Consider the following 26,642-nt stretch of genomic DNA (forward strand, 5'->3'; position numbering starts at 1 on the left):
ACCTGACAAGATTTGATATGAAGCAGTTCACACACTTACGCGGGCAATGGCTGGTTAGGTTAGGTCATAGTGTAGTGTAGAGTAGTGTAAAGTAGTGTAGTATTGTGTAGTGTAGTGCGGTGTAGTTTAATTTGCCTCCCACCCATTCCCTCTCTCTCCCACCCCCTCAGTCTCCCACTCCCTCTCTCTCTTGCAGTCTCCCTATGTTCTTATGTTCTTATGTTCACTCTGTCCCATTCCCTCCCAATCCTACTCTCTCCCATTCCCTCCTAATCCCACTCCCTCCCTCCCACTCCTTCCCACTCCCTGCACGCCCCGTCACCCAAGACTTAACCTACACGCAGCCTCACTTTCCTCAGCCTTGAGCAACCAGCGGACGCCGCCTGACTCTGGGTTATGGCGAGACGGGTCAGCGGGTCGTTCAAACACTCTCGCTGGGTCCGGTTTGTTGCAAGGGAGGGAGGAGCTGTGGACCCTCTTAGCACCCTTAGCAGCTCGCCCCCAAAACCTCTGAAAACTGGGACACCTATAGAGCGGTTTCAGGGGCGTAAGAAAGTGTGTGAAGGAAGGGGTTAGAGAGGGAGGGAATGTATAAGAGTGTTTTGTTTCGTGTTTAGTATTCGTGCAAAGGTTGTGTGTTTGTGTGATGGAAGGTGTGAAGTGAGGGAAGGAAGGTGGGGTGTGTGTGTGTGTGTGTGTGTGTGTGTGTGTGTGTGTGTGTGTGTACAGGTGTGTAGGTATAGGTGAATGTAGAGGTAGTGAAAGGGAGAGTTGTTTGTGTTGTAGTCACTTTCGTCTCCTCTTCGTCTTCTTAATTGTTCATCTTACTCTTCTTGTTTTTCTTTTGTTCTTCTTGTTCTTGTTCATCTTCTTCATCTTCTTCTTCTTCTTTCATTCATTCATTCATTCATACTAGAGGGATGTAACAGGGAGGGGAGCAAACCAAATGTGTGTGTGTGTGTGTGTGTGTGTGTGTGTGTGTGTGTGTGTGTGTGTGTGTGTGGCGCCCTCTATACATAAAGCCACCAACACACACACACACAAAGGTTACGCCGATCGGAAATTCGCAAAGGCCAGCGGCGCGGCGTCTGAGGAACTTGTGGGGCGTCTCGTGAAGGTCGGTCTGCGGTTAAATGACTGCTCGGAAAATGGAAACTTGGTCGTGTTGCGGAGTGCGGTGAGAAGCGAATTGACTTCCTAAAATCTTTTATCACCAAAACTACTTCTCTAACTGACTCCCTGACTGACTGACTGACTGACTGATTGATTGATGAGTAACTGACTGATTGATTAACTGACCAGAGGTATTCACTGACTTCCTGAAATCTCTATCAACAAAACTACTTCTCAAATGATTCTCTGACTGACTGACTAACCGACTGACTTACTGATTGACAGACTGACTAAGGAAACTTTACCTCATGGACTTTCTGAAATATCTTTCCCAAAAATTCACCTCCTGACCTAGAAATTTGTCGTTTGTTTTCCTTTTTTTACAGTAAAGGAAGCAAGGATAAATTAAAAGGTTCGTGGCCTGTAAAAAACTGTAAGAAGAGGAAAACTTGAGTGGAAAAAAAAAAATCTCTATTTAGTCACTTATTTGTCTATTTATGTTTATTTATTGATAGACGTATTGTTGGTAAGTGCTTTTTCATTATATTTGATTATTTATTTATGTGATTTATTTATGTGTTATCTTTACGGTTTGATTCATATTGGTTAATGGAAGGAAAAAAAAAAAAACGACTGTTTTTTTTTTTTTTTTATTATTTTGTATTTAGTTACTGTTTATTTTATTATTTAAGATTTTATATAAGAGAAGGAAAAGAGAGAGGAGGAGAGAGAGAGGGAGGGGAGAGAGAGAAGAGGAAGGGGGAAGAGAAGAGGGAGAGAGGAAGGAGGAGAGAGAGAGAGGAGGAGGAGAGAGGGAGGAGAGAGAGGAGGGGAAGGGAAAGAGGGGGGAGGGAGAGGGATGAGGAAGAGGGAGAGGGGGAGAGGGAAGGAGAGAGAAGGAGGAAGAACTGACTCAGAAGACCTATCGGTCTATGGCGACTGACTGACTGACTGACTGACTACTAGTAATCTACGTGTGGTAGGACAGGACAGAATAGATGAAGGCCACTCCACCTCTCCCTCCGGCAACGTGCCGGCAGGAAATTGATTGATGAGTAACTGACTGATTGATTAACTGAAGAAAGGGACTGGAAATTTTACAGTACTTCACTGACTGGTGACCTAAGCTGTGGAAACTAATGTCTTCAGGTTGTACTCGTGCTGCAGGCTGCCTGATTGACAAACGAAAAGGGTCATTGACTTTCTGATGTATGGAGTTGAATCATAAAAAATAAATAAATAAATAAAAGCTAGTATTAAATTGTACTGCTCACGATGGGGTGAGATGTAGTTTCAGGGGTTACCGGTAGAGGCTTGATCCTCGTTTACCTTCGGTACAGGGGTACGCTCCAGTATCCTGATAACCTTACTGTTCCCACACCTCACTGCCTGAAACATATGAAAAAGGGTCAGTAAAATCTTATATCCCTAAAATACTTATCCAATGAAGACTTGAAGCTATTAATACTCTGTGCGCTAACTACTGACGCTGGGAGTCTATTCCAGTGATCGACGACTCTATTATTGAAATAACTTCTGCGCGCCAATGTGTTACATTGGTTTCCCTTTAACTTCATACTGTTGCTGCGTGTTATTGTGTTGGTGTCTCTCTGAAATAGACTATCTGGGTTAATGTTGTCGAATCCATTAAGGGTTTTGAACACTTCAATCAAGTCCCCTCTTACTCTTCGCTTCTTTAAAGAAAACATATCTAAACGCTTTAAACGCTCGTCATACGTCAAGTTATGGAGCGCTGGAATTTGTTTGGCTGCTCGTTGCTGTGTCCTTTCTAGCAAAACTTGATCTTTGATATAGTTCGGTGACCAGATCTGAACGGCGTATTCTCGGTGTGGTCTTACAAATGCTAAATATAATCTCTTCATAAGTTCGGGTGATTTATGATCAAAGTTTCTTGAGATTAATCCCAACATCATATTGGCTTTTTTATTCGCCGCAGAACATTGATCGCTCATTTTAAGAGTGTTACTGATAATGACACCAAGATCTTTTTCTTGTTTTACTTCGATAGTGATAGGGATAGGGTTAGGGAGGTCTTCCAGTACAAACTCAGCATCCAGGCTCAGCACATAAACAGCACCACACAGCACAGCACAGGCGGGGAGCATAAACATATACTAAAGAGAAGAAGCAGAGTAGTGGAGGCGGAGGAACTCAGCACATTGGCTCAGCACAGACTCAGCACAGATTTAGTAGACAGAATCAGCACCATACAGCACGTCGATGGGAGGGGAGGGGAGGGGAGGGGAGAAGGCACACAGAGGCAGCATCAGCTCAGCACACCGGCTCAGCATCACACCAACATGGGAGAGGAAAAAGTGAAGGGGAAAATAGAGATATGGAGAAGTGGAGGAAAGAGTGGGGAGAAAAATAGGACATCACACTGAGGCAGCATCAACTCAGCACACCAGCTCAGCATCACACCTACATGGGAGAGGAAAAAGTGAAGGGAAAAAAAGAGAAAATGAAAAGTGGAGGAAAGAGTGTGGGAGGAAAATAGGATGTGGAGAAATGTGGAATGGAGTGGAGATGACGAGACAGCACATGGACGCAACACACAGACACAACACATCAGACTCATCACTCTCAGCACATCACAGTAGAGTCATTGCAACACACACCTCCCCCCTACCTCCCCCCCCTCCCCCTTACATCCCCCCATAAAACCCCCTCCCTCTACACATCCCATCACCTCCCCTTCCCCTCCCCTACACCCCCCTCTTCACCCTTAACTATCTTTCCCCTACACCCCTCCTCTTTCACCCTACACTCCTCCCCCTTTCACCCCATTTATCACCCCATTTCACCCCATTTATCATACACCCCTTTCCCCTACAATCCCCTTTCCAACACCCCCTCCACTCCACTCCCTCCCCTTCCCTACACCTCCATCCTGCACCCCCCTCCCTTTACACCTCCCACCTCCCCCACCACCCACTCCCCTACACCCCCCCCTCCCCCCCCCCTCCCCCCCAGCAAGCCGCAGTGACAGAGCATGAGCCAGCACCGCACATGACAGCACATATGTACCGACACGCCAGGCAGCACACCGCAATGCAGCACGACGCACGCATGAACACACACACACACACACACACACACACACACACACACACACACACACACACACGAAGAAGAAGAAGAAGAAGAACATCACGTTATAAAGAAGTAATAATAAAAAAAAACTCTAATAGACACCGCAAAAAAAGACATCATCATCATCACCATCATCATCATCATCAGGAGCAAATGGGGAGAGGAGGTCGACGATAGAATCTGAAATAAGAAATAAAAGGAAAACAAAGAATCAACTGTGGATGGGGAAGAGGAGGAGGAGGAGGAAGAGGAGGAGGAAGAAGAAGAAGAGGAGAAAGAGAAGAAAGAAAACAAATAACGCTTACAAGCAGAACCCAAAAAATAATAAGAAAATAATAAGAAAAGAAAAGAAAACATGAAAGGAGGGAGAGCAAGAAGGAGGAGGAGGAGGAGGAAGAACACGTATAGGATGCAATGTAACGTCTGTCTGTCTGTCTGTATGTATGTGTGTCTGTTTGTGTGTGCGTGTGTGTGTGCGTGTGTGTGCGTCCCTGGCAATGGATGAAGCTTCGTGGAGGTTGGCATCAACGGCCCCATAGCGAATAATAGTCCGTTGTTTGGGTCCGATAATGCGAGAGTGACCGGTCATTGCACAGCGGCGATGAGAGAGAGAGAGAGAGAGAGAGAGAGAGAGAGAGAGAGAGAGAGAGAGAGAGGATGGAAGGGTCGAAAGAGAGAGAGAAAGAAAAAGGAAGAGATATAGGGAGGGAGGAGAGGAGAGTAGAGGAGAAAAGGGGATGGACGGGTCGAGAGAGAGAGAGAGAGAGAGAGAGAGAGAGAGAGAGAGAGAGAGTTAAAATAGGTCAGGACAGGAGTGAGAAATTGAAAAGGGAGGAAAAAGGAGGAGGGAGGGATAGAGGGAGGAGGTAGAAGAAAGAGCCATCACTTCATAGCTACCCGCGTAACCTTATTCTCCCTTCCTCTCTCCCTTTCTGATTCTCTTTATCTGTCTCTATCTCTGTCTCATCCTTCCTCATTCCGTCTTTTTATCTCTCTCTCAGTATCTATCAATCTGTCTCTCACTTCGTATTTCTATTTATCTATCTTTCAATCTGTCTCTTTAATTTCGTCTTTATCTCTCACTACCTACCTATCAATCTATCTATCTATCTATACCTTTCACTCCGTCTTTCTATATATCTCTATTATCTATGTATTTCCATCTATCTATCTTTACATCTCTTCTTCCTTTCTCCTTGACTCCCTCCCCCCCTCCCTCCTCGTCCTCCTCCATCCCTCAGAACGAAACAGGATCGTCTTTCTATATATCTCTATTATCTATGTATCTCCATCTGTCTATCTTCATATATCTTCTTCCTTTCTCCTTGACTCCCTCCCCCCCTCCCTCCCCGTCCTCCTCCATCCCTCAGAACGAAACAGGATCGTCTTTCTATATATCTCTATTATCTATGTATCTCCATCTGTCTATCTTCATATATCTTCTTCCTTTCTCCTTGACTCCCTCCCCCCTCCCTCCCCGTCCTCCTCCATCCCTCAGAACGAAACAGGATTTAATTAAGTCACCGAGGGCTGCAGCGGGCTCGAATCTGAGAAGCCGCCGTGCCCACCGAGACGGACGCGGCCAGACGGGGCGGCCGCCAGATAAGAACCCGGCGAGACGTTGCGGATAAATCGTCAGGAGTTATTAGGCCAAGAAACGGACGGAGGAACGGGAAGGCTGAGGAACGGATTGAGGAACGGGTTAAAGGATGGCTGAGAGACGGGGAGGCTGTGAGACGGGTTGAGGAATGGGCTGAGGGATGGACTGAGAAACGGGCTGGGAAACGGAGAGACGGGCTTAGAAAAGGACTGAGAAACGGGTTGAGAAATGGGCTGAGAAACGGACTGGCAAACGGACTGGGAAACGGGCTAAGAAACGGACTGGCAAACGGGCTGAGAAACGGGCTTAGAAATGGGCTGAACTCCTCTTTCTCCTCTTCGTCTTCATATTTTTCTTATTCTTAGTCCTCTTCATTCCTGACTTTAACTCCTCTTCCTCCTCTTCATCTTATTATTCTTATTCTTAGTTGTCTATATTCCTAACCTTAACTCCTCTTCCTCCTCCTCTTATCACCCTTTTTTATTTTTTGTTGTCTAATTTTCCTAATTTTAACTTCTCTTCCGTTTTTTTCGTACTTATTCTTATTCTTAGTCTTCATTCCTACTGTAAGGACGTGTAGAGCAGGGGAGTGAGTAGTACATAGCAGCAGAGATCAGCAGGAGTCGGAGGGTAGGTCAGCGTGGGTGAAGGGCGGTGACGGGCAAGGCTGAGTAGGAGGAGGAGGAGGCTGAGGCAGGAAGTTAGATCGGCACTATTCGAAGCTGAGTCTACGGCACGCCCATCTGAGTGAGTGAGTGAGTGAGGGAGTGAGTGGGAGGGAGGGAGGGAGCGAGTCAGTCAGTCAGCCCCCTTCCCCTGCCCTGCCCTGACCTCCCTCCACGTCAATTTAACTTGCATTGAACTCTACTAATCCAATCACACGCCAATCAGGTAAAGTTGTCGGCAGGTTAGCGGAAGCAGAGCGGACGGATGAACAGACGGACGGAGCGAGCGAGCGAGTGAGCAAGTGCCTATGAAACTGTCTCGAGGTTTAATTCCTGAAGCGAGAGGAAGCTTTTTGGAGACCTTGATGGAACTTTTATTGGGTGGGGACTCGGGACATTAGGTTCTCTCTCTCCGCCTTCCCCCCTAACCCCCCGCCGCCTACCACCCCACCACTCACCCCCCCGCCCCTTCCACCGTCCCCTTGCCCCCCTCGACCCCCCCATTTCTCGCCAGCAGCTCCTAGTTAAAATTCAGAGCCCGCTCGGCGCCACTCTGCCTCCCTAGTACCGCTGACGTCCCCGCCCTGATTTCCATACTAACAAGGAATTTCTTGACACGTCGCAGTAATGCACTGGAGCGCTCTCTCACCTTTTTGTGCGGGTGTGGCGTGGCGGAGGGGGGGGGGCTGGGTTGGGTTGCAAGAGACGGGGGCGGGAGGGAGTGCTGGGGGCGTGCGTCTCTTGGTCTGGCAGTTAAGTTAAAGTCGCTAATATCCTTCCCGTTTTCTTATAATATCAGTGTTCGTTTTCTATGCATTCTTTTCTCGTTAATATTAATCTCCTTAGCGTCAGCGAAAGTCAGTGAAGTTAGTTAATAGAATCCTTCCCGTTCTCGCTTATCAATGCTCGTGTTCTTTGCATTCTCTCAATGTTAATCCCCTTGACGCCTCTCCGATCAGTGAGCTTAAGATTGAAAGGAGTGAAGCAAAAGAATCAAGTTTGTTGCCACACCGCTTTGAAGTTCTTGGATTAAAGTTCGAGTGAGAGAGAGAGAGAGAAGGTAAGTGTCTGTGTGGCGGCGGCGGCAATGGAGGAGGAGGAGGAGGAGGAGGAACACAAAGGAGGAGGAGGAGGAGGAGGAGGAGGAGAGGTGCCGTCTGACTTCTCATTAGTGGCCAGAGTCTTGACAATTTACCTAGACACAGCGCGCCTTTCAACCTTACCTGTGACTCTGGAGGCTGACGGCGCCCTCCTTCAGTCCCCTTATCTCTCCCTCGCCCCCGGTTCCTTATCCACCCTTCTTCCAGTCCCGTGTCCATAATTTTCCACTCCCGTGTTTTATCCTCTTCCAGTTCCTAGTTTATCCTCTTCTAGTATTTTCATCCCTCGCCTCTAGCCCCGACTTCATCCCTTCCCTCCAGCTCCTAATCCATCCATCTCCTTCAGTCCCTTATCTATCCCTCCCTTCCAGTCCCTAATCCATCCATCCCCTCCAGTCCCTTATCCTTCCCTCGTCTCCAGTTCCCTTTTCTTCCCTTGTCTTCAGTTTCGTGTTCCTCCCTATCTTCCACTTCCTTTGTTTCTCCTTTTCTAGTCCTTATCCTTTCCTCGCCTCCAATCCCTTATCCTTCCCTCTAATCCTTTATCCTTCCCTTTTTTCCAGTCACTTATCCTTCCCTCGCCTCCAATCCCTTATCCTTCCCTTTCTTCCAGTCACTTTTCCTTCCATCGCCTTCAATCACGTCTTCCTTCATCTCTTCCATTTTCGTATTCATAATTTTCCAGTCCCGTATTCCTCCTCCTCCTTCAGCCCCATATCCGTCCCTCGCCTCGTGTCAGCCCGCAACAAGGCGCGCCGGACCCCGAGGCACTGGGCTGTCAGGGGTCGGGTGGCTGTCAGGGCCGCGAAAGGTGACGCCCCCCGGAGGCCTCGACCTGGACGAGTCACCGCTCACTCCTCGGACTTGCTACACACAGGGCTTGAGCAGGTCGCCGTTCCCTTAGACCTTGGAAGTGGAAGAAGAATTAAGGAGACTAAGTTAATGTCCGTTCCACCGTCCAGTACAGTGTGATTATAAGCTCACCTCCACAATGATTCTTTTTTTTTAAAGCTCATTACCCGATACTTCTTTTTTTTTTTTACAGCAAAGGAGACAATTCAGAGGGCAAAAAAAAAAGGAAACAATAATAAAAAAAAACGCTACTCATTTTTTTTCTATTTCTGAGGTTTTTTTTTATATATTTTTGAGGTATTTTGAGGTATGCTATTGTTGCGCGTATATCTTCAGTGCTGATCTCCGTATAGCATTAGCCCTTGAGCCTGTCGTGATGGGTAAATTTTCTGTATGTGGTTGTGGATGGGTAATTTTTTTGTGTATATGTGTGGTTTTCTGTGAGCCTGTGGTGTTTGGGAAATTTCATGTGTGGTTGCCTCAAAATTCTTAGCCTTTTGTATAGATGGAATTTTTTTTTTTTTTTTAATATTTGGTGTGAGAGCTTCCGAACGTTCTGTGTGGTGGAGTGTGGAATCGACCCTTCAGTGTTTGTATTAAGAAAGAAAAGTGGAGCGAATGAGTGCTTCTATTCTTCCTCCCTTCCCTCTCTTCCCCCTCCCCCTCTTCTCCCTCCCTCTCCCCTCTATTGTAAGATCAGAGCAGCTGTGTCCGTTCTTGAAACTATGAATTATTGTTGATTTTAAGCGGGGCATGCTAGGTCAGTGTTCCCTCCTTCCACCTTGTTCCCTTCTCCCATAATTCCTTCCCCTTCTGTCTCTCTCCGGCATATGACCACAGATGTTGCGCCGACTAAACGAAACTTTCCAACTTTTCCACCTTATCCTTCCCCTCCCAGCTTTCCCTTCTCCTCCTCCTCCTCCTCCCAGCACCATTGGTCGAGAAGTGCTCCCCGTGTAAGCCATTATCACACTAATGAGAAGATACACGGTCGCATCCTCTAATTCATGGCTTACATTTTCCTATTTTCCTCTCAAACCCCGGCGTGTGTGCTGAGTGCTGACTTGGTGGCGTGTGGTGCTGTGCTGCCTTTTCTGTCTGCTTGTCTGTATGTCTGTCTGTAGGGAGGAGGAGTCTGAGGTAAAATAGCACAGTGGTAGCAATATATATTCTTTTTATCCTCCTCAACACACACTCTATTTCTCTCTCCCTCTCGTATAACTCTCTCCTCCCTGACGCCAGACACACCCACGCCTCGCCCCCCTTCTTCCTCTGCGCCGACCTCTCCTCTCTCTGTGTGTGTGTGTGTGCGTGTGTGTGTTTGTGTGTGTGTGTGTATTCAAGCCTTACCTAATTGACAAAGGTTACTTTTTCTGAGCTGCTGAGTACACGAGGAGTTAGAGGAGCGTCGCGTCGCTCATTAGTATTATTCTCGTAGTAGCTGGTGGGGGGAGGGAAGAGGGATAGGGGACAGGAGTGGAGGGGAGGGGAGTGAAGGAGCAGCGTCCCCCCCCCCCACCCCCCCTCAGGCCAGACCACCACCGCGTAATGAGGCCCCTTCCGGATGTTGTCATTATTAGGGGGAGGAAACTTCAGTGTGTCTCGGAACAAGGCTGTTAATCCGCGTCAAGGCCTCTCGGGGGGCGCGTCATTAGGGCGTGTGTACCCTCGCCTCCCCGCGGGCCGGAGCGTGTGCTCTGCGGGGACCAATTTGTAACTTTCCTCTTGTCAACTTGCAGCAGGTCGCCGGAAAGTCTTGATTGAAGGTCTTTATGGAGGCAGGTCGAGGGAGTTCCCAGTAAGGGCCTCCACGTCTCCTCGTCTGTCTTATACCTGGAGGCGCCGAGTGTTAGGGCGCCGCCGCGACGTGATGTGTTACCGCTGGTGTTGTATCGTTGGCAGACCCGAGACAACCAGGCGCTCATGCGTGTTTCCTGAAGCACATTTATCAAGCGGCAAAGCAAGCAGCAGAGCGTGGCCTGCCGCTGCACTCGTGACGTCAGTGTGTTCACGAGTAACCTGCTGCGGGCGAGGCGACGGCCACCTTTGTGCTGGGGTAACGAGCCGCTGGAGGCTGCTCGCGGCGCTGAGGTCAGGAGGAGCGGCGGAGCTTATTGGTTTTCATGCTCGGCTGACGTGTGTGATGGACGAGCCGCTGCCGCCGCAACTACTGTGAGGACACCCGGCCCTCGGCGAGTCCATCGGTCTTTGTTGCGTAAGACAGATGGCCTGCGGGGAGCCGCGCACCACTCGGTCAAGGAAACAGTACAGGGACCATGGCAGCTTTGTGGCGCCGCGCTGACCATGGCCGAACCGCGAAATGTTTCGACCTCGATCGTTGTTGCGGCCGCCTTCCCTTCCTTCCCTGGCCCTGGTCTCGTGGCCTCGCCTTCCCCCGCACCACAACGCAACGATAACCATTCTTTTGCTCTGGTTTCTTTCAGTAGTCTGCTGTTTGTACAATTATCCTTTGAACCGCCGCTCCCTCGTCCCCTCTCTGCCCCGCTACCCAGCAGCACGTTCCTCACGCCGGCGAAGCGAGTGAAGGCTTCGTTGAGCGCATGCCTCCAAGGAACGTGCATATATCACCCTGGCCGCGGCGTGCTGGAGGCCGCTGAACGAGTGAGGAGAACTTAGGGAACATATTTCATTGTGCGGGGCGAGGGGCGAGGGATGAAGGGCGAAGGGCGGGTGAGGCGAGGCTGGGCAGGGGGGAAGGACAGGGCGCGTGCACTGCAGAGAGACGGTTTTATTTATTTTTTATTTATTTATTTTGTGTACTGCCTGTAGCGCCGGTAGGCTGTCTTGAGGGGCCTCTTCGACAGCCCCAGCCCGTTAGAGGCACAGGCTAATTTTATTTATAGTGGCTGCCGTGATGTATGACTTGCTTGGTCCATGCTGCCCCTCGGTGCTCCTCTTGACCGAAGTTCCTGAAGTTAGGGTTGATTGAAGGTCTGAGCAGCATGTGGGTAATCTTCCGCCACTCGACGATGGTTTGAAAAATCAGCTTGTTTTGGCGGCAATCGAACCTAGTCCACGCTAGGTCCTCCAGCTCACCACGCCCGCTCGGCCACCGCCTGCCTGAGCTGAGTCCGGGGGAGAAGAAGGGATGGTTTTAAGGCCGCTTAGTGCTGGCTGCCGCTCATGTGCCATCAACAGTTGCATCAGTAGTAGTAGTAGTAGTAGTAGTAATAGAAGTAGTAGTAGTAGTAGTAGTAGTAGTAGTAGTAGTAGTAGTAGTAGTAGTATTGGTAATAGTAGTAGTAGTAGTAGTAGTAGTAATAATAGTAGTAGTATTGGTAATAGTAGTAGTAGTAGTAGTAGTAGTAGTAGTAATGGTAGTAGTAAAAATAATATAAAAAATCCAATCATATTTTTTTTCTTTATTAAGGCAGTTCAGTCGCTTTACCGATAGTACGATTGCTTCCCTTATTGAAACCCATGGCGGCGGCAGGTGTGAGGGGGTGGAGGGGGGCTGAAGGAGACGGAGAGAGGTGGGGTGTGGGAGAGGAGGGAAGGGGACGGAAGGGGAGGCATGGGGAGGGGCACAAAAGCTGATGTCAAAGGGCATAATTAAATAAAGCAATAAATGGAACCAAAACGCAATTCTCGCCGCGGACGACTCGATGGCGCGGCGACACACAACGGTAATGACGGAAATTGAAAGTTGTTGTTACGGGCGGCGGCGCAGGAGGAGGGGGGAGGGGGGGAAGGGAGGGGAGGAAGAGGTGAGGAAAGGGAGGGAGGAAGGGGAGCAGGAAAGGGGAAGGAAAAGGAAAAGGGAAGGAAGGGGTGGATTTAAAGAGTTAAGGATGTGTAATGGGAAAACTATTGATATTGCTCCTACACTACTACTACTACTACTACTACTGCTACTACCACTACTACTACTACTACTACTATTACTACTACTACTTCCACTACTTTAATCATTGCTGTTCCTCCTCACCTGATGCAATTACTAAAATGATAATGGTGGTAATAATAATAATAATAATAATAATAATAATAATAATAACAATGTCGGTCTTCATATTCACCCTCCTCCTCCTCCTCCTCCTCCTCCTCCTCTAGTGACCTCTCAGAATCCATCACACAGTTTCGCTTATATGATAGTGTTGGTTTCCCTCCTCCTCCTCCTCCTCCTCCTCCTCCTCCTCAATTCCCTCTCACCCTGACTCTCTTTGACTCCTCTCCTCCCTATTCTATCCCATCCCTTTCTACTCTTTCTCTCTCTCTCTTCTCTATTGCTTCTTCCCTCCTCCTCCTCCTCTTTCTCACCTTGTCACTCTTAGCTTCTCCGTATTCTATCTCTTCCCTCCTCCTCCTCCTCCTCCTCCTCCTGTTCCTCTTCTCGTATCCCCATCAGAATTCGTCACCGAGGTCCACTTAACGCCCGCCATTCCTGCTTTAACGGGACGATATACCCAATCCGTTTCCATCTGCCGCCCGTCGCTTGTGTAGACCCCCGAAACCCCGCCCCCCTTCACCCCTGTCGCCCCTCCCCCTACACCCTCGTCCCCCTACTGACCCGCCCCGTCAAGTCTCACGTTTGTAATTTCCCGCAGCATCATCACGTCTCAATGAAAGTCACTCCGCCGCCTCTGCCTGCCCTGCTGACTGACTCCCTTTACTGCTGCGCTCCTTGGCCTGCTGTGGGGGATGATTTTGGTGTTTTCTTCTACTTTTTGTCTTCTTTCTGCTGTTTTTGTTCTTGCTTTTCTTCTTTTGTTTCCCCTCTCACTCCCCTCCTTCGTTAGCCTGCTGTTGTGGTTGTGTCATGGTGTGGAGTCTGATTTTGGGGCTTTTCTTCTACTTCTTGTGTTTTTTTCCTCTTTTTTGTTCTCGGTCTTCTTTTATCTCCTCTTAATTCTCTCACCTTCCCTCCTTAGTTGGCTTGCTGTGGTGGTTATGTCAAGGCGAGGAGTCTAATTTTGGTGCTTTTTCTTCTTCGTTTTGTTTTTCTTCTGCCTTTCTTTATTTTCTAGTTCTTCTTCTACCACTTTTACTTCTTTTTTTTCCTCTTACTCCTCCGACCCTTCTTCCTTAGTTAGCTTCTTCTTTTTTATCTTTCCTCTGCTTTTTTTTCTAGTTCTTGTATTTATTCTGTTATTTCTTCTTCCTTTCTCTCTTCTCACTCCACCTACTCCCTTTACTCCACTCCTTTGCCTTGCTCGGTGGTTGTGTCACGATTTGGGATCTACTTTTTCTTGTTTTTTCTTCTTCATCTTGTTTTCTTCTTCTTCTTCTTCTTCTTCTTCTTCTTCTTCTTCTTCTTCTTCTTCTTCTTCTTCTTCTTCTTCTTCTTCTTCTATCACTACTATTTCTTCTTTTCTATTCTTCTTCTTTTAGCTTCGTCTTTTTTCTTCCTCTTCTATTTTGTTTTGTTTTCTTCTGTATCGTCTTTTTTTTTTTTTTTTTTGCCTATGTTCTACTTTCTCATTTTTTCGTTTTAATTTTTTTTCCTTTATTTTCTATTATCTTCTTATTTTTTCTTTCTTGTTTTGTTCTTGTTCTTGGTTTTGTTCTTTCTTCTTCTTCTTCCTTTTCTTCTTCTTCTTCTTTTCTTCTTCTTCTTCTCCTCTTGTTCTTGTTCGCTTTGACGTGTATGTATGAGAGAGAGAGAGAGAGAGAGAGAGAGAGAAATAATCAATCATGAACTCTACAAGTCGCTGATAACACGGATTAACACATTTTTTCTCTCTCTCTCTCTCTCTCTCTCTCTCTCTCTCTCTCTCTTGTTTTCTTTCTCTTTTTGTTTATTTCCCTCTTTATCTTTTCCGTTTATCCCTTTCTTTCCTTTTCTTCCTTTTCTTCTTCTTCCTTTCCTCTTTCTCCTCCTCTCCCCTTGCCTCTTTATGCCTTTCTTTCCCTTTTCTTCCCCTTTTTTATATTTCTTCTTTCTTAGCTCTTCCTCCTCCTCCCTTTCCCTTTCTTTTCCTTATTTTTATCCCTCTTTATCACTTTCTTTCCCCTTCTTTCTTCCTTTTCTTCTTTATCCCTTTCTTTCTCTTGTGTCCCCTTTCCTCTTCATCCATCGCTCCTCCTCCTCCTTCTGTTCTCTCCACCTGTAATCCCTTTTTTTCCTCTTCTTTCCTTTCTTTTCTTATTTCTTTCTTCCTCCTTTTACATAACAAACAACAACAATAACAACAGTATTTTCCCCTCTTTACTTCCCTCCCTTTATCCTTTCTTTCTCTTTTTTTTTCTCCTCTTCCTTCTTCATTATTTCTCCTCTCTACTTCTTCCTCCCTTCATCCCTTTCTTTCCCTTTCTTCTCTTTCTTCCTGCTCCCTTCTTTGCTCCTACTTCTTCTTGTTCTTCTTCTTTTTCATGATCATCCTCTTTTCCTTTTCCTTTTCTTCCCTTTCTTCATCCTCCTCACCTCTTCCTCTTTCCTTTTCTTCCATTTCTTCTGCCGTACCATCTCACCTCTCCTCTTACAGAACAAACACCAGCGAACATCAACAACACAGAGGAGAGATATTTATATAAGAAGCAATTACTATGTTTTTCTCCGCCGCGCGCTCTCGGAATGTCTTGACCTTGCTTCTTTGTGTAGTGGCTTCAGCAAGGAGGAGGATTAATATAAGAGGAAAAAAGATCGTAAAAGGGAAAGGAAGGTGAGGAGGTGTAGAGGTATGTGATGTTGACAGGATAGGTGTGAAGGGGAATGTGTGTTGGGGGGAAAGGAAGAAATGGGAAGGGAAAGGGAAGGAATGAGATGGGGTTAGGTGGGATGGTAAAGAATGGGGAAGGGAAGGGACGGAAAATGAAAGGGAAGGGAAGGGAAAGAAAGGTAAGGAAAAAAAATCGGAAGGGAAGGGAACGGAAAGGGTAGGTTTGTGTATGTTGTATCTGTATGTTTGTGTGTGTGTGTGTGTGTGTGTGTGTGTGTGTGTGGGTGTGTGTGTGTGTGTGTTTCGTACTTATGGATTCGCTCACTCAAAAATTTGCATAATATTTCCTCTTCTTCGTCTCTCCTCTTCCTTCCTCTTCCTCCTGTCTTCTTTTCCCTTCCTTCCCTCTTTTCTCTCATAGCTTTCCCTTCCTCCCTCTTCCGCTTTCTCCTTCCGCTTCTTCCTGTTTCTCTCCTTTTTTTTCTTTCCCTTTCCTTCCTCTTTCTCCTATTCTCTTTTCCCTTCCTTCCCTTTTTTCCTCTCATAACCTTTTCCTTCCTCCCTCTTCCTCTTTCTCCTTCCCCTTCTTCCTGCTTCTCTCCTTTTTCCCCTTCCAGTTTCTCCTTCCTTCTTTTTTCTTTCCCCTTCCTTTCTCTTTTCCCTTCACCTATCATCGTCTTCCTCCATTTCCTTCAGGCTCATTCATCATCAGGCGCTTCCTCTGCACTTCTTTATTCTTATCTCGTCTCTCTCCCTCTCTTCTCTTCACCTTTGTCTCTTCATCTTTTCCTTCCCCTTCCTTGTCCCTCTTTTCTTTCCTCTGCTCCTCTTCTATCTTCGGCTTCTCTCCTTATTATCCTATCTCTTCCCTTTTCACTTCTTCTTCCTCCTTTTTCCCGTCACGAATTCAGTTCACAGTAATGAGGGTTTGATAACGCCAGCGCAGGAAAGGTGATCCTCTCTCTCTCTCTCTCTCTCTCTCTCTCTCTCTCTCTCTCTCTCTCTCTCTCTCTCTCTCTCTCTCTCTCTCTCTCTCTCTCTCTCTCTCTCTCTCTCTCTCTCTCTCTCTCTCTCTCTCTCTCTCTCTCTCTCTCTCTCTCTCTCTCTCTCTCTCTCTCTCTCTCTCTCTCTCTCTCTCTCTCTCTCTCTCTCTCTCTCTCTCTCTCTCTCTCTCTCTCTCTCTCTCTCTCTCTCTCTCTCTCTCTCTCTCTCTCTCTCTCTCTCTCTCTCTCTCTCTCTCTCTCAACAACATCATCATCAGCAGCAGCAGCAGACTCAGGAAAAGCCACTCTCTATGGGGAGCCAAAAACCCTCTGTTGTACCTTTTGCTTTTTGTGTGTGTGTTTGTTCGCTTATAAGGGAGGACGGTGGTGGGGGGGGGATAGTGTGTGTGTGTGTGTGTGTGTGTGTGTGTGTGTGTGTGTGTGTATCGGGTAAAAAGGGGAAGGCGTGGCGTGTTTATTTCTCTCTATGTGTGTGTTTGTGTGTGTGTGTGTGCGCGTGTGTGTAAGGGCGGAGGCTGGAAGGCGTGTCTGACAGGGTTGATGTTTTGTCCATTTTTGCGTCCCTGTGTGTGTGTGTGTGTGTGTGTGTGTGTGTGTGTGTGTGTGTGTGTAGTGGAGGGAGAGCTGAGGCCTACGTGCTGTGCCTTCAGTTATTATTCAGCTTAACACGGCCAGGCTCCTGCAGTGGTCTGGGTCTGAGTCTTGGGCTTGGTCTGGGTCTTGTCGAGGGTCTGGGCGGGGTCTGGGTTGCGAGTGGGTGTTAGTTAGGGACTCAGACACCTTGAGCCGCGCAACACCGCCCCAAACACGTGACTTGCAAGGGATCGGTTTTCATCTATGTTCTTGTTTCTGTTTCACTCTGCAAGCGTTGTTGTTCCAGAGGCATATTTTGCGCCTTTTCCTTGAGGTGATGAAAGATACGTAAAGCGACAGAGTTAAAGGAATGTGTTGTATAATTTATCGTATTGCAAAGGCTTAAGACACCGAGGAGAAGGAGGAGGAGGAGGAGGAGGAGGAGGAGGAGGAGGAGGAGGAGGAGGAGGAGGAGGAAGAGGAACAAGGAGGGAAGAAAGGAAGGGGACTAAGAAGAGGAAATAGTTCTGGACCCGTATTCCCAAACCTTTCGGCGCCCAATTACACATATTTTACAAGGCCTCCGCAGGCGTTTCGGGCATTTTCAGGGATAGTTTAATGGCCCTGGTGGTTGTTTAACTCTTCTTCTGTACTATGAATGTGAAAAAATCCTCATGAAAGCCCGATTAATCTCCATTTTGACCTTTGAAAAGAGTTAATGTGCGAGATGAAGGCGTCTGAGAATACCGCCCCTAGGATATGAGAAGAAGAGGACTGTTATCTCCACGAGGGAAGGTTTCAGATCGACAATAAAATCAAATTGTAAATATTGTCAAAACAGAACAATATTATAATACCTCACCATACTCGATTTCCAGCAGTGGCGTATTTTTCTCATGGACAGGGGGGCTATGGGTCGTATTATAGGAGACATTTCGCCGCCCAAGAACACATATTTGACAAGGCTTTCGTAGGAGTTGTGGGCATTTCCAAGAGTAGTTTTATGACCCCGGTTGTAGTTTGACCCTTGACCCTTCTTCTGTACCGTGAACCTGAAGAAACACTCATTGGAACCCGACTGACCCCCTCTTTGACCTTTAAAAATAGTTGATGTGAGAAGCGAAAGTGTCTTATAATATCAACTTTGGGTCGTATTAAGAAACATCTCGCCGCCCAAGAACACATATTTGACAAGGCTTTCGTAGGAGTTGTGGGCATTTCCAGGGGTAGTTTTACGACCCTGGTGGTAGTTTCATCCTTCCTCTGTACCCTAAGCATAAAAAAACACTCATTAGAACCTGATTGATCCCCCCTTTGACCTTTAGATATGGCTGATATGAGAGGGCAAAGTGTCTTGTAATACCTGCCTAATTAGTGTCCAGCAGGTGCGTATTTTTTTCTTACGGACGGAGGGCCTAATTTCCTTCTTTTCCACTTTAAAATTCAATGGCGCTAATGAGGAAATGCAAGCCAACGATGTTTTTGAGTTTCGAGATGAGTTTAACCTTGACACTCGTTCTGACATGGTGAAAAGGCTGCATGAGACCGGAAAGGCGGAGTATGGCTGAACTGGGGTGGTCTAGTCTAGGGGGGGCGGGGCGGGGCGGGGCGGGGCGGCAGGAAGGCCACTATGCACTGTTTACGCATTCGCCAGGCTGGGCAGGAGGCTTTTTCGTTGTCCTTTTTCCTAGAAGCTGCCGGGCGCTCCTCCCTGTGTGCGTATGTGTGTGTGTGTGTGTGTGTGTGTGTGTGTGTGTGTGTGTGTGTGTGTGTGTGTGTCCGGCGGAGCTGCTGCGTACATTAGCGAGAGAAGAGACGACGAAAAAAAAATAATAATACACTCATCGAAATACATGAAACCAAGAGGAGAGAGAGAGGTCACGTAATGAGAGGGAAGGGAAGGGAGTAGGAGGAGGGGAAGGGAGATGAAGAAGAGGAGGGAGAAGAGGAGGAGGAGGAAGCGGACGGGAAGCAGCAGGACGTCAGGGGAAGAATGCGTCCGCTTTTTGTGCCTCTGCTCGACATCCAGGCTTTTAGGATAATAGAACTTGCGTCCGTGTGAAGCAAGACAGGTGTCGTGGAAGGGGGGGCAGGGGGGAGGGGGGCGGACAGGTGTTGCGGGGAGGAGGGGCTGAGGGGGGGCAAGGGATCGTGGGGGTCGCTGTGTCGCCTGGCCCGATTGAACCTTGATCCCGAGAGACATGACTGACTTCCCATTATTATGTGGCGCCGAGGAGGAGGAGGAGGAGGAGGAGGAGGAAGTGGAAGAGGAGGAACAGGGGGAAGATTACTAGGAGGGAAGAAAGGAAGGGGGAGAGAGGTCTAGGATATGAGAGGAAGAAGATAAGAGGAGGAGAAGGAGGAGGGGGCGATGACGAAGACGACGAAGAAGAGGAATTAGGAAGGAGAGGATGATCGGAAAGGGAAGGAAGGGGAAGGAGAAAAAAAAGAAGAGGAGGGAGATAAAGAGGAGGAGGTGATGACGACGACGAAGAAGAGGAGGAAATAGTAAGGAGAGGAAGATCAGAAAGAGGAAAGGAAGAGGAAGGAGGAAGGAAGAACCAAGAAGAGGATAGAGATTTGAAACATAAAAGGAGGCAGATAGGAGGAGGAGGAGGAAGAAAAAGAAGAGGGAAGAGGAGGAAACAGGAAGGGGAGAAAGATCACAGAGAAGAAGTAAAGGGGAAGGAGGAAAAAAAACAAGAAGGGGAGGAAGATTTTAAAACATGGAAGAAGGGAGATAAGTTGTAGCAATAGTAGAAGGAGGAGGAGGAAGGAAGGAAGAAGCGAGGTAGCAGAGAGAGAGAGAGAGAGAGAGAGAGAGAGAGAGAGAGAGAGAGAGAGATTTGAAACATGTAAGAATTAAGATACGAAGGAGAATTCAATCTTCCTTCTGCTATGTGTTGATGACCGTTCTCTTAATGTTCCTTGATGCTAACGTTTCTCTTTTTTTTCCCTTCCTGCAGGTGACGTGGGTGGAGCAGCAGGTGGAGAGGCGGCGGGTGAAGAGGGACGGGGCCATGGACGCCGACGGAGGGGCAGTAGGAGGGCCATCGTCAGCAGCAGCAGCAGAGGGAGTTCGGAATCGACGTCAGTTCTCGCCTTTCAATGCCAGGAGTCCATTCTTCCGCTCCATCCCTCCGTCTCCTTCACGCCGAGGCTCCAGGTGAGTGGTTGTTGTTGTTGTTGTTCTTGTTGTTCTTGTTTTTTGTTCTTGTTCTTTTGTCCTTTTTCGTCGTCTTCCCCCTTTTCTTCGTTTTTCATCTTCTTGTTCGTGTTTTCCGTGTTCCTGTTATTGTTCTCGTTCTTGTTTTTTTGTTCTTGTTCTTTTCTTCTTTTTCGTCGTCTTCTCCCGTTTCCTCTTTTTTTCGTCTTGTTCTTGTTCGTGTTTTCCGTGTTCCTGTTATTGTTCTTGTTTTTGTTCTCTGTTCTTCTTGTTCTCGTTCTTTTTCGTGTTCTTGTTATTGTTCTTGTTCTCGCTCTTCTTGTTTTTGCTCTTTGTTCTTCTTGTTCTTGTTCGTGTTTTTCGTGTTCTTGTTCTTGTTCTTGCTCTTCTTGTTTTTGTTCTTTGTTCTTCTTGTTCTTCTTTTACTTCTTTTCTTTTTCTTCTGTATGCGAGCTCAATTTCTTGTCTTCTCACATTCACACTCCTTCCTTTTCGCCTTCGTCTGTTTACCTCGATCTCCTCTTGTTGTCCCACCACCTTCATCTTCTCCTTCATCTTCTTTTTGCGAGCTCTTTTTCTTGTTTTGCCACCTTCATCTTCTGTTTCCCTCGACCTGTTCATGTCCTGTGCCCTTCATCTTCTCCTTCTCCGTTTTCTGTTTACGTCGAGCCCTCCTCCTCCTGCCGCCTTCATCTTCTTTCTCTATCTTCATCCTCACCTCCGTCTGTTTACCATCTCTTTTTGTCCCACTACCTTCCTCTCTTTTTCCTCTTTTTTTTCTTCTTCTGTTTACGTCGAGCTCTCCTTGTCTTCCTCCGTCTGACCTTCGGCTTTCCCCTTCCCTTGTTGTCATGTCCCTAGTCGCCCTCTCGTGCCCTCAGCGTCTGCCTTTATTCAGCGCCTTGCCCCCGTCCGTGCCTCGCCTCACCAAGCACCTCCCTTCGTCTCGGCCTCAATGTGCCAGTAATTCCTCCCCATCGAATGCCATCCTCCTCCACTCCTTCCCATTCACCCATATTGTCCTTCACTCCTTCCTATCCACCTATATCGTTCTTCCGTCTTTCCCATCCACTCTCCTCGTTCTCCACTTCCTCCTATCCACCTACATTGTCCTCCACTCCTTCCCGTCCATCCTAATCGTTCTTCGACCTCTCTTATCCACTTCTATCCTTCTCTACTCCCTCCTATCCACCCATGTTCTTTACTCCTTCCTATCCACCCCAATCGTTTTCAAGTCTATCCTATCCACTATTATCGTCCACCCAAGTCCTCCTTCATTCCTTCCCATCCACCTCCATCCTCCTCTGATCTCTCCCATCCACTCCCTTTCACTCCCATCCTCACACTCTCCCTTCCTTCCATTTTTTATCTTCCTTCAGTTGCTCCAATTCACTCCTGTTTTCCTCTAGTCCCTCCCATCCACTCCCTTCTTTTTCCTCCCAGCTCCTTTAGTCTCCCTTCATTCCCATCTACTTTCCTTCATTCCTATTCTCTCCCTCTCCCTCCCATCCATTTCTATCTTCCTCCACCTCCTCAAATTGACTCCTATTCTTCCTCCCATCCACTCCGTCTCCCTCCCATCTTCACCCTTTCATTCCCATCCTCTCCCTGCGGTCCCTTCCCTCCACTCCCCTCGTCCTCCCTCGCCGCCAATCTCCACAAACTCTCTCGACTTCGCCTCGGGGACTAGGTAAGGAAAGTCAGAGAGCGTCGCCACCTGTAGCTCCGCCAAGTTGCGAGTCTAAGAGGTCATTTAAGCAGGGAAAGGAGGAGGCGGCGGCAGGCAGGGCGGCGGGACACAGGGAAGGGAGGCGGACGTGTCAATATGCAGAGGACGCCCGAAGCCAAACACCACCCGGCCTCGAGCAACCAACGACGTCCTTATGCTTTAAACGTATCGGGTTTCTCCTACGACTATCTTCCAAGGCCTCGGGAAAGATTAATCGGGGTCCCATGCGTGAGTTTCCTGTTCTCGGTGCAGAAGTCGCGTAAAACTATCACCAGGAGCTCAAAACAGTCCATGAAACCCCCGGCAACTTCTTCCACGAGAGGCTTTTCAAATAGGTGAACTGAGGTGCCGAGACATTTAGCCCCTTGACTGCGGATTTCCTACAAGAAGACATCACCAAACTACAGGAATGGAACAAAAAGTGGCTGCTATATACAATTCAATGATGAAAAATGTAAAGTCCTGCACCTTGAGAGAGGAAATCCAGCACATCAATATCACATGGGAAACACTCCACTATCCACCACAGAGGCAGAGAAAGACATGGGACTGTATGTTACCAGGCTATACCAATGAAGGCGAAATCCGTGCCAATCGCAGCGGACGAGTTAATTAAGAGTACGGGCTCTAGTCTTGGCAGGGTCAGGGTCAGGGACGAGGCACACACACACACACATGCACATCCGGGTAGCTGTTGGGAATGTTAAGTTGGGGGATGATTTGTATGTGTTGGAGTCCTGTTTTCTATATGCATATGTCCTCTACGCGAGTCCTGCCCTACTCAAGTACCTCTCCTACCCTTTGTTCCCCACCTAATCCTCCCCTGCCTAGTGAGGGTCGTATTTTAAAACATTTCGTCGCCCAAGTTCACATATTTGACAAGGCTTTCGTAGGAGCTGTAGGCCTTTCCAGGTGTAGTTTTATGACCCTGGTGGTAGTTTGACCTTTCCTCTGTGCCATGAACCTTAAAAAACACTCATGAAAACCCGATTGATCCCCTCTTTGACCTTTAGAAATAGTTGATGTGAGAAGCGATGGTGTCTTTAAACACAGTCACCCGTGTCATCCTAACCCCATACATGTCCCACCTCACACACATCTCTCTCCTTCTCTCCCTTCCATCCACCCATATGCTCTTTCACTCCTTTCTATCCACCCCAGTCGTCTTCTAGTCTCTCCTATCCACTCTCTTCGTTCTCCACTTCCTCCTATCCACCTACATTGTCCGTCACTCCTTCCCGTCCATCTCATTCGTTCTTCGACCTCTCTTATCCACTCTCATCGTTCTCCACTCCGTCCCCATCCACCTTAGTCGTCTTTCAGTCTTTCCTATTCATCGTTTTTCTTACCACACCCACCCATGTCCTTTACCCATGCTCCTTACCCATGTCCTCTCTGACACACCATATCACTCCTCATCACTCCATCCTAGCCTCCCCTCGTGACCACTTTCATCCCTCACCCCTCCCACCAATGTCTCTCACCCCTCCCACCCCTTCTCCCCGCCTTAGTCGTATCTCACAGTCACAGCACCATCGAGAGTACTTAAGTCGTCGCAGCGCACCCCAGCGGACTTAAGGCCTTCACGAGACGCCTGTGCTGAACGCTGAACAGTCACATTGAAGGCCTTGCTTGGTCGAGGTGCTGTCGTGTGTGCGGAAGGGACGTGGCCGATGTAGAGAGTGGTTACGTGCTTGTACTGGTATTGTTAGGCTCTGTCCTATGCTCTTCTTGTTCTTGTTATTTTTTGTTATTTTTTCTCGTTCTTTCTTCGTCTTTCTGTTCTTCTTACTCTAGTTTTTGTTCGTGTTTTCGTTCTTTTTTGTCATTTTCTTCTTCTTTTTTCTTTCTCCTCCTTTCTCTAGTTTCCTTTTGACCCATAGCTTGTTATTTTTGTTCTTGTTCTCTCTTCGTCTTTTTGTTCTTCTTGTTCTTCTTGTTTTCGTTGTTTTTGTTCTTTTCCGTCTTTTTCTTCTTCTTTTTACCTCCTCCTTTCTCCAGCTCCTTTTTTTGACACTTTGCTTGTTATTTTTCTTCTTGTTCTTGTTCTCTCTTCTTGTTTTTGTTCTTCTTGTTCTTGTTTTCGTTGTTCGTGTTCTTGTTCTTCTACGTTTTTTTCTTCTTCTTTCTTTCTCCTCCTTTCTCTAGTTTTTTTTACACAACTTTTTTGCCGCTTTTTTCCTCCTTTCCTCCTCGTCCTTTTTTTTTTCTCCTCCTTCTCCTTGCCCTTGTCCTCATTCTCCCTCTTCTTTTTCTCCTCCTTTTCTTCTTCTCTTCCTCATCCATCTTCTCATATTCCCTCCTCCTCCTGTTGCTTTTTTTTCTCCTCTTCCTCGTTCTTGTCCTCATTTTCCCCTCTTATCCTCCTCCTCCTCCTGTCCCTCTTCTCCTCTCTGTCTTCTATTTCTCTTCTTCACTTCTTCCGCGCCTTTCTCCCCATTTTCCTCCTTTTTCGCCTCCATCTCCTCTCTTTTTCTCTTCTTCGTCCTCTTTTTCGCCTCTTCCTCGTCTATGTCCTCTTTTTTTCTCCTTTTCCTCGTTATTGTCCTCACTTACCCCTCCTCCTCCTCCTCCTCCTCCTCCTCCTCCTCCTCACTTTGCTTTACCTCCCTCTCAAGCTCTTCCTTCTCCTCGCCTCATTAGCTTTACGCCATCCACCACACTATCTCCTCCTCCTCCTCCTCCTCCTCCTCCTCACTTCATTTGTCCTTCTCTTGTCTTGCACTCATTCCATTTTCTTTTAGAGGTGTTTTGTGGGCTTTCTCTCTCTCTCTCTCTCTCTCTCTCTCTCTCTCTCTCTCTCTCTCTCTCTCTCTCTCTCTCTCTCTCTCTCTCTTTTGCTTCGTTGTTTGACTTCTTTTCTATCTCTTTCTTTCTTTTCCTTTAGTTTCGGTGTTTTTCCTGTTTCTTTTCTCTTGTTTCTCTCTTCTTTGTGTGTCTGTGTGTTTGTTTTGGCAAGTGTGTTTGTCTGTCTGGCGTTCTTTCTTTTTCTTTCTTTCTTTCTTCTAAACTTTCATCTTCTTGTTTTCACTGTCATTATCTCTGGTGTCCCTTCTCCTGTCTTCTTTCCTTCTCTCCATTCTTCTTCTTCCTCCATCCTTCCCTCCTCTCCCTCTTTTCCTTCGCTCCATTCCCCCCTCCTTTCCTCCAATCCTCCTTTCCTCCTTCCATGCCTCCTTCTTTCCTTCCTTCCTTCCAATCCTCCTTGCATCCTTCCTTTCTTCTCTCCTTCTTTCCTTCCTTCCTTCCAATCCTCCTTGCATCCTTCCTTTCTTCTCTCCTTCTTTCCTTCCTTCCTTCCAATCATCCTTGCATCCTTAATTTCCTCTTTCCATTCCTCCTTCTTTCCGTCCTTCCTTCCAATCCTCCTTGCATCCCTCCTTTCTTCCTTTCATTCCTCCTTGCATCCTTCCTTTCTTCCTTCCATTTCTCTCTCTTTCCTTCCTTTCTTGTAATCCTCCTTGCATCCTTCCTTTCTTCCTTCCATTCCTCCCTCTTTCCTTCCTTCCAATCCTCCTTGCGTCCTTCCTCTTTTCCTTCCATTCCTCCTTCTTTCCTTCCTTCCAATCCTTCTTGCATCCTTAATTTCCTTCTTCCATTCCTCCTTCTTTCCTTCCTTCCAATCCTCCTTGCATCCTTTCTTTCTCCCTTCCATTCCTCTCTCTTTCTTTCCTTCCATTCCTCCTTGTTTCCTTCCCCTCCATTCCCTCTCTCTTATCCCTGCTTCCCTCCCTCCCTCCCCCCCTTCCTCCCTCTCGTCCTCCAAGCCGTTATATCTTCAATTTCAAAACAGTATCTAGGAAATAAGTTCGGTGCATTCCGTGTTGCCAATATTCCGGTAAAAGATTCTGCGCGTCGTGTAAATTCAGTCTTAGGTTGAGGACGTTCTTGTAAATATTGGCGGGTCGTTGAAGAAAATGTAGGAGTTGGGTTATATTTGTGAGAGGATTGGGGCTGTATTACTAAACATTTCGTCGTCCAAGCACACATATTTGACAAAGCTTTCATAGGAGTTTGGGACATTTCCAGGAGTAGTTTTATGACCCTGGTGGTAGTCTGACCCTTCTTCTGTACCGTGAATCTAAAGAAACACTCATTAGAACCCGACTGATCCCAGCTTTGACCTTTAGAAATAGTTGATATGAGAAGCGAGTGTATCTTATAATACCGGCCTTGGAATGCTCAACTATGCTTTCTGTAGTGACTGGAAGATAAAAGAGTGTCACTGAATGTCATACTTAACGTTGCTAGATTGTCGTACTCAGCTTCTTATATATACCAACTTCCGACCTCCTCCTCTCCTGAGCCCCAATAACTAGATGCATTTATATTTATCATTAAAATAGTTAATTCCTGATGTTTCTTAGCAATAGTTAGGCGTCAAAAACCGGTAAATACTAGGCTCTGAGTACGATAATCTGACAACGGTGGTCATACTAAACTCGGTCTTAGGTTGGGAGAGTTCTTGTAAATATTGATGAGTGGGAAGGAAAAGGAGGAAAGGAGGGAAGGATGGAGGAAGAAGAAAGAAGGGACAGCACAGAAAAATAACAGCGAAAACGAGATGATGAAAGTTTAAAAGAAAGAAAGAAAGAAAGAAAGAGGTTGAGAAAGTTTTTGTGTAAGTATTGATAAGTAGTTGAAAAATAGTTAGGTAATATCTGTGAGTATCTTGGAATGCTTAAAATTGCTTCCTAAAGTTACTGGAAGCTTGAGAATATTGCCGAGTGTCTCGTAAACTCAGCGTGAAGTTATAAATATTGATAAGTCGTTTAAGTACAGTTAGGCAATACCTCTATGAGTCTTTTCGAAGGAAGGAGGGAAAGGAGAAGGAAGGAAAGGGAAAAGTTATCTCCCTTATGTTAGGTTCAGCAAGTTGTTGTAAATATTGGCAAGTAGTTGGAATATAGTGAGGCAATATTTCTGAGTCTCGTCCAGTGCATGGCTTATAAGATGCCAGAAAAAAAACTTATCTCCCTTATATTAGGTTCAGCAAGTTGCAAATATGGCAAGTAGTTGAAATATAGTTTGGCAATATTTCTGAGTCTCGTCCAGTGCATGGCTTATAAGATGCCAGGAAAAAAAGGAAAGAAAAATAAAGAAGTT

The 26,642-nt window shown here is 47.0% G+C and overlaps 1 protein-coding gene across 1 annotated transcript in view; it reads left to right on the forward strand.

Annotated features, from left to right (window-relative positions):
- The first annotated feature begins 19,569 nt into the window (after positions 1-19,569).
- LOC127004066 (furin-like protease 2) overlaps positions 19,570-26,642 on the forward strand; it is a 63,081-nt gene continuing 56,008 nt past the window's right edge. Inside the window, exon 1 of the mRNA XM_050871366.1 lies at positions 19,570-19,807. Within this exon, the coding sequence (XP_050727323.1) occupies positions 19,662-19,807 (146 nt within the window). The 5' untranslated portion in view covers positions 19,570-19,661. The remainder of the gene's footprint in view (positions 19,808-26,642) is intronic.

This window comes from Eriocheir sinensis, chromosome 27 (assembly GCF_024679095.1).
Source record: "Eriocheir sinensis breed Jianghai 21 chromosome 27, ASM2467909v1, whole genome shotgun sequence".
In the NCBI taxonomy this organism is placed as follows: Eukaryota; Metazoa; Arthropoda; class Malacostraca; order Decapoda; family Varunidae; genus Eriocheir; species Eriocheir sinensis.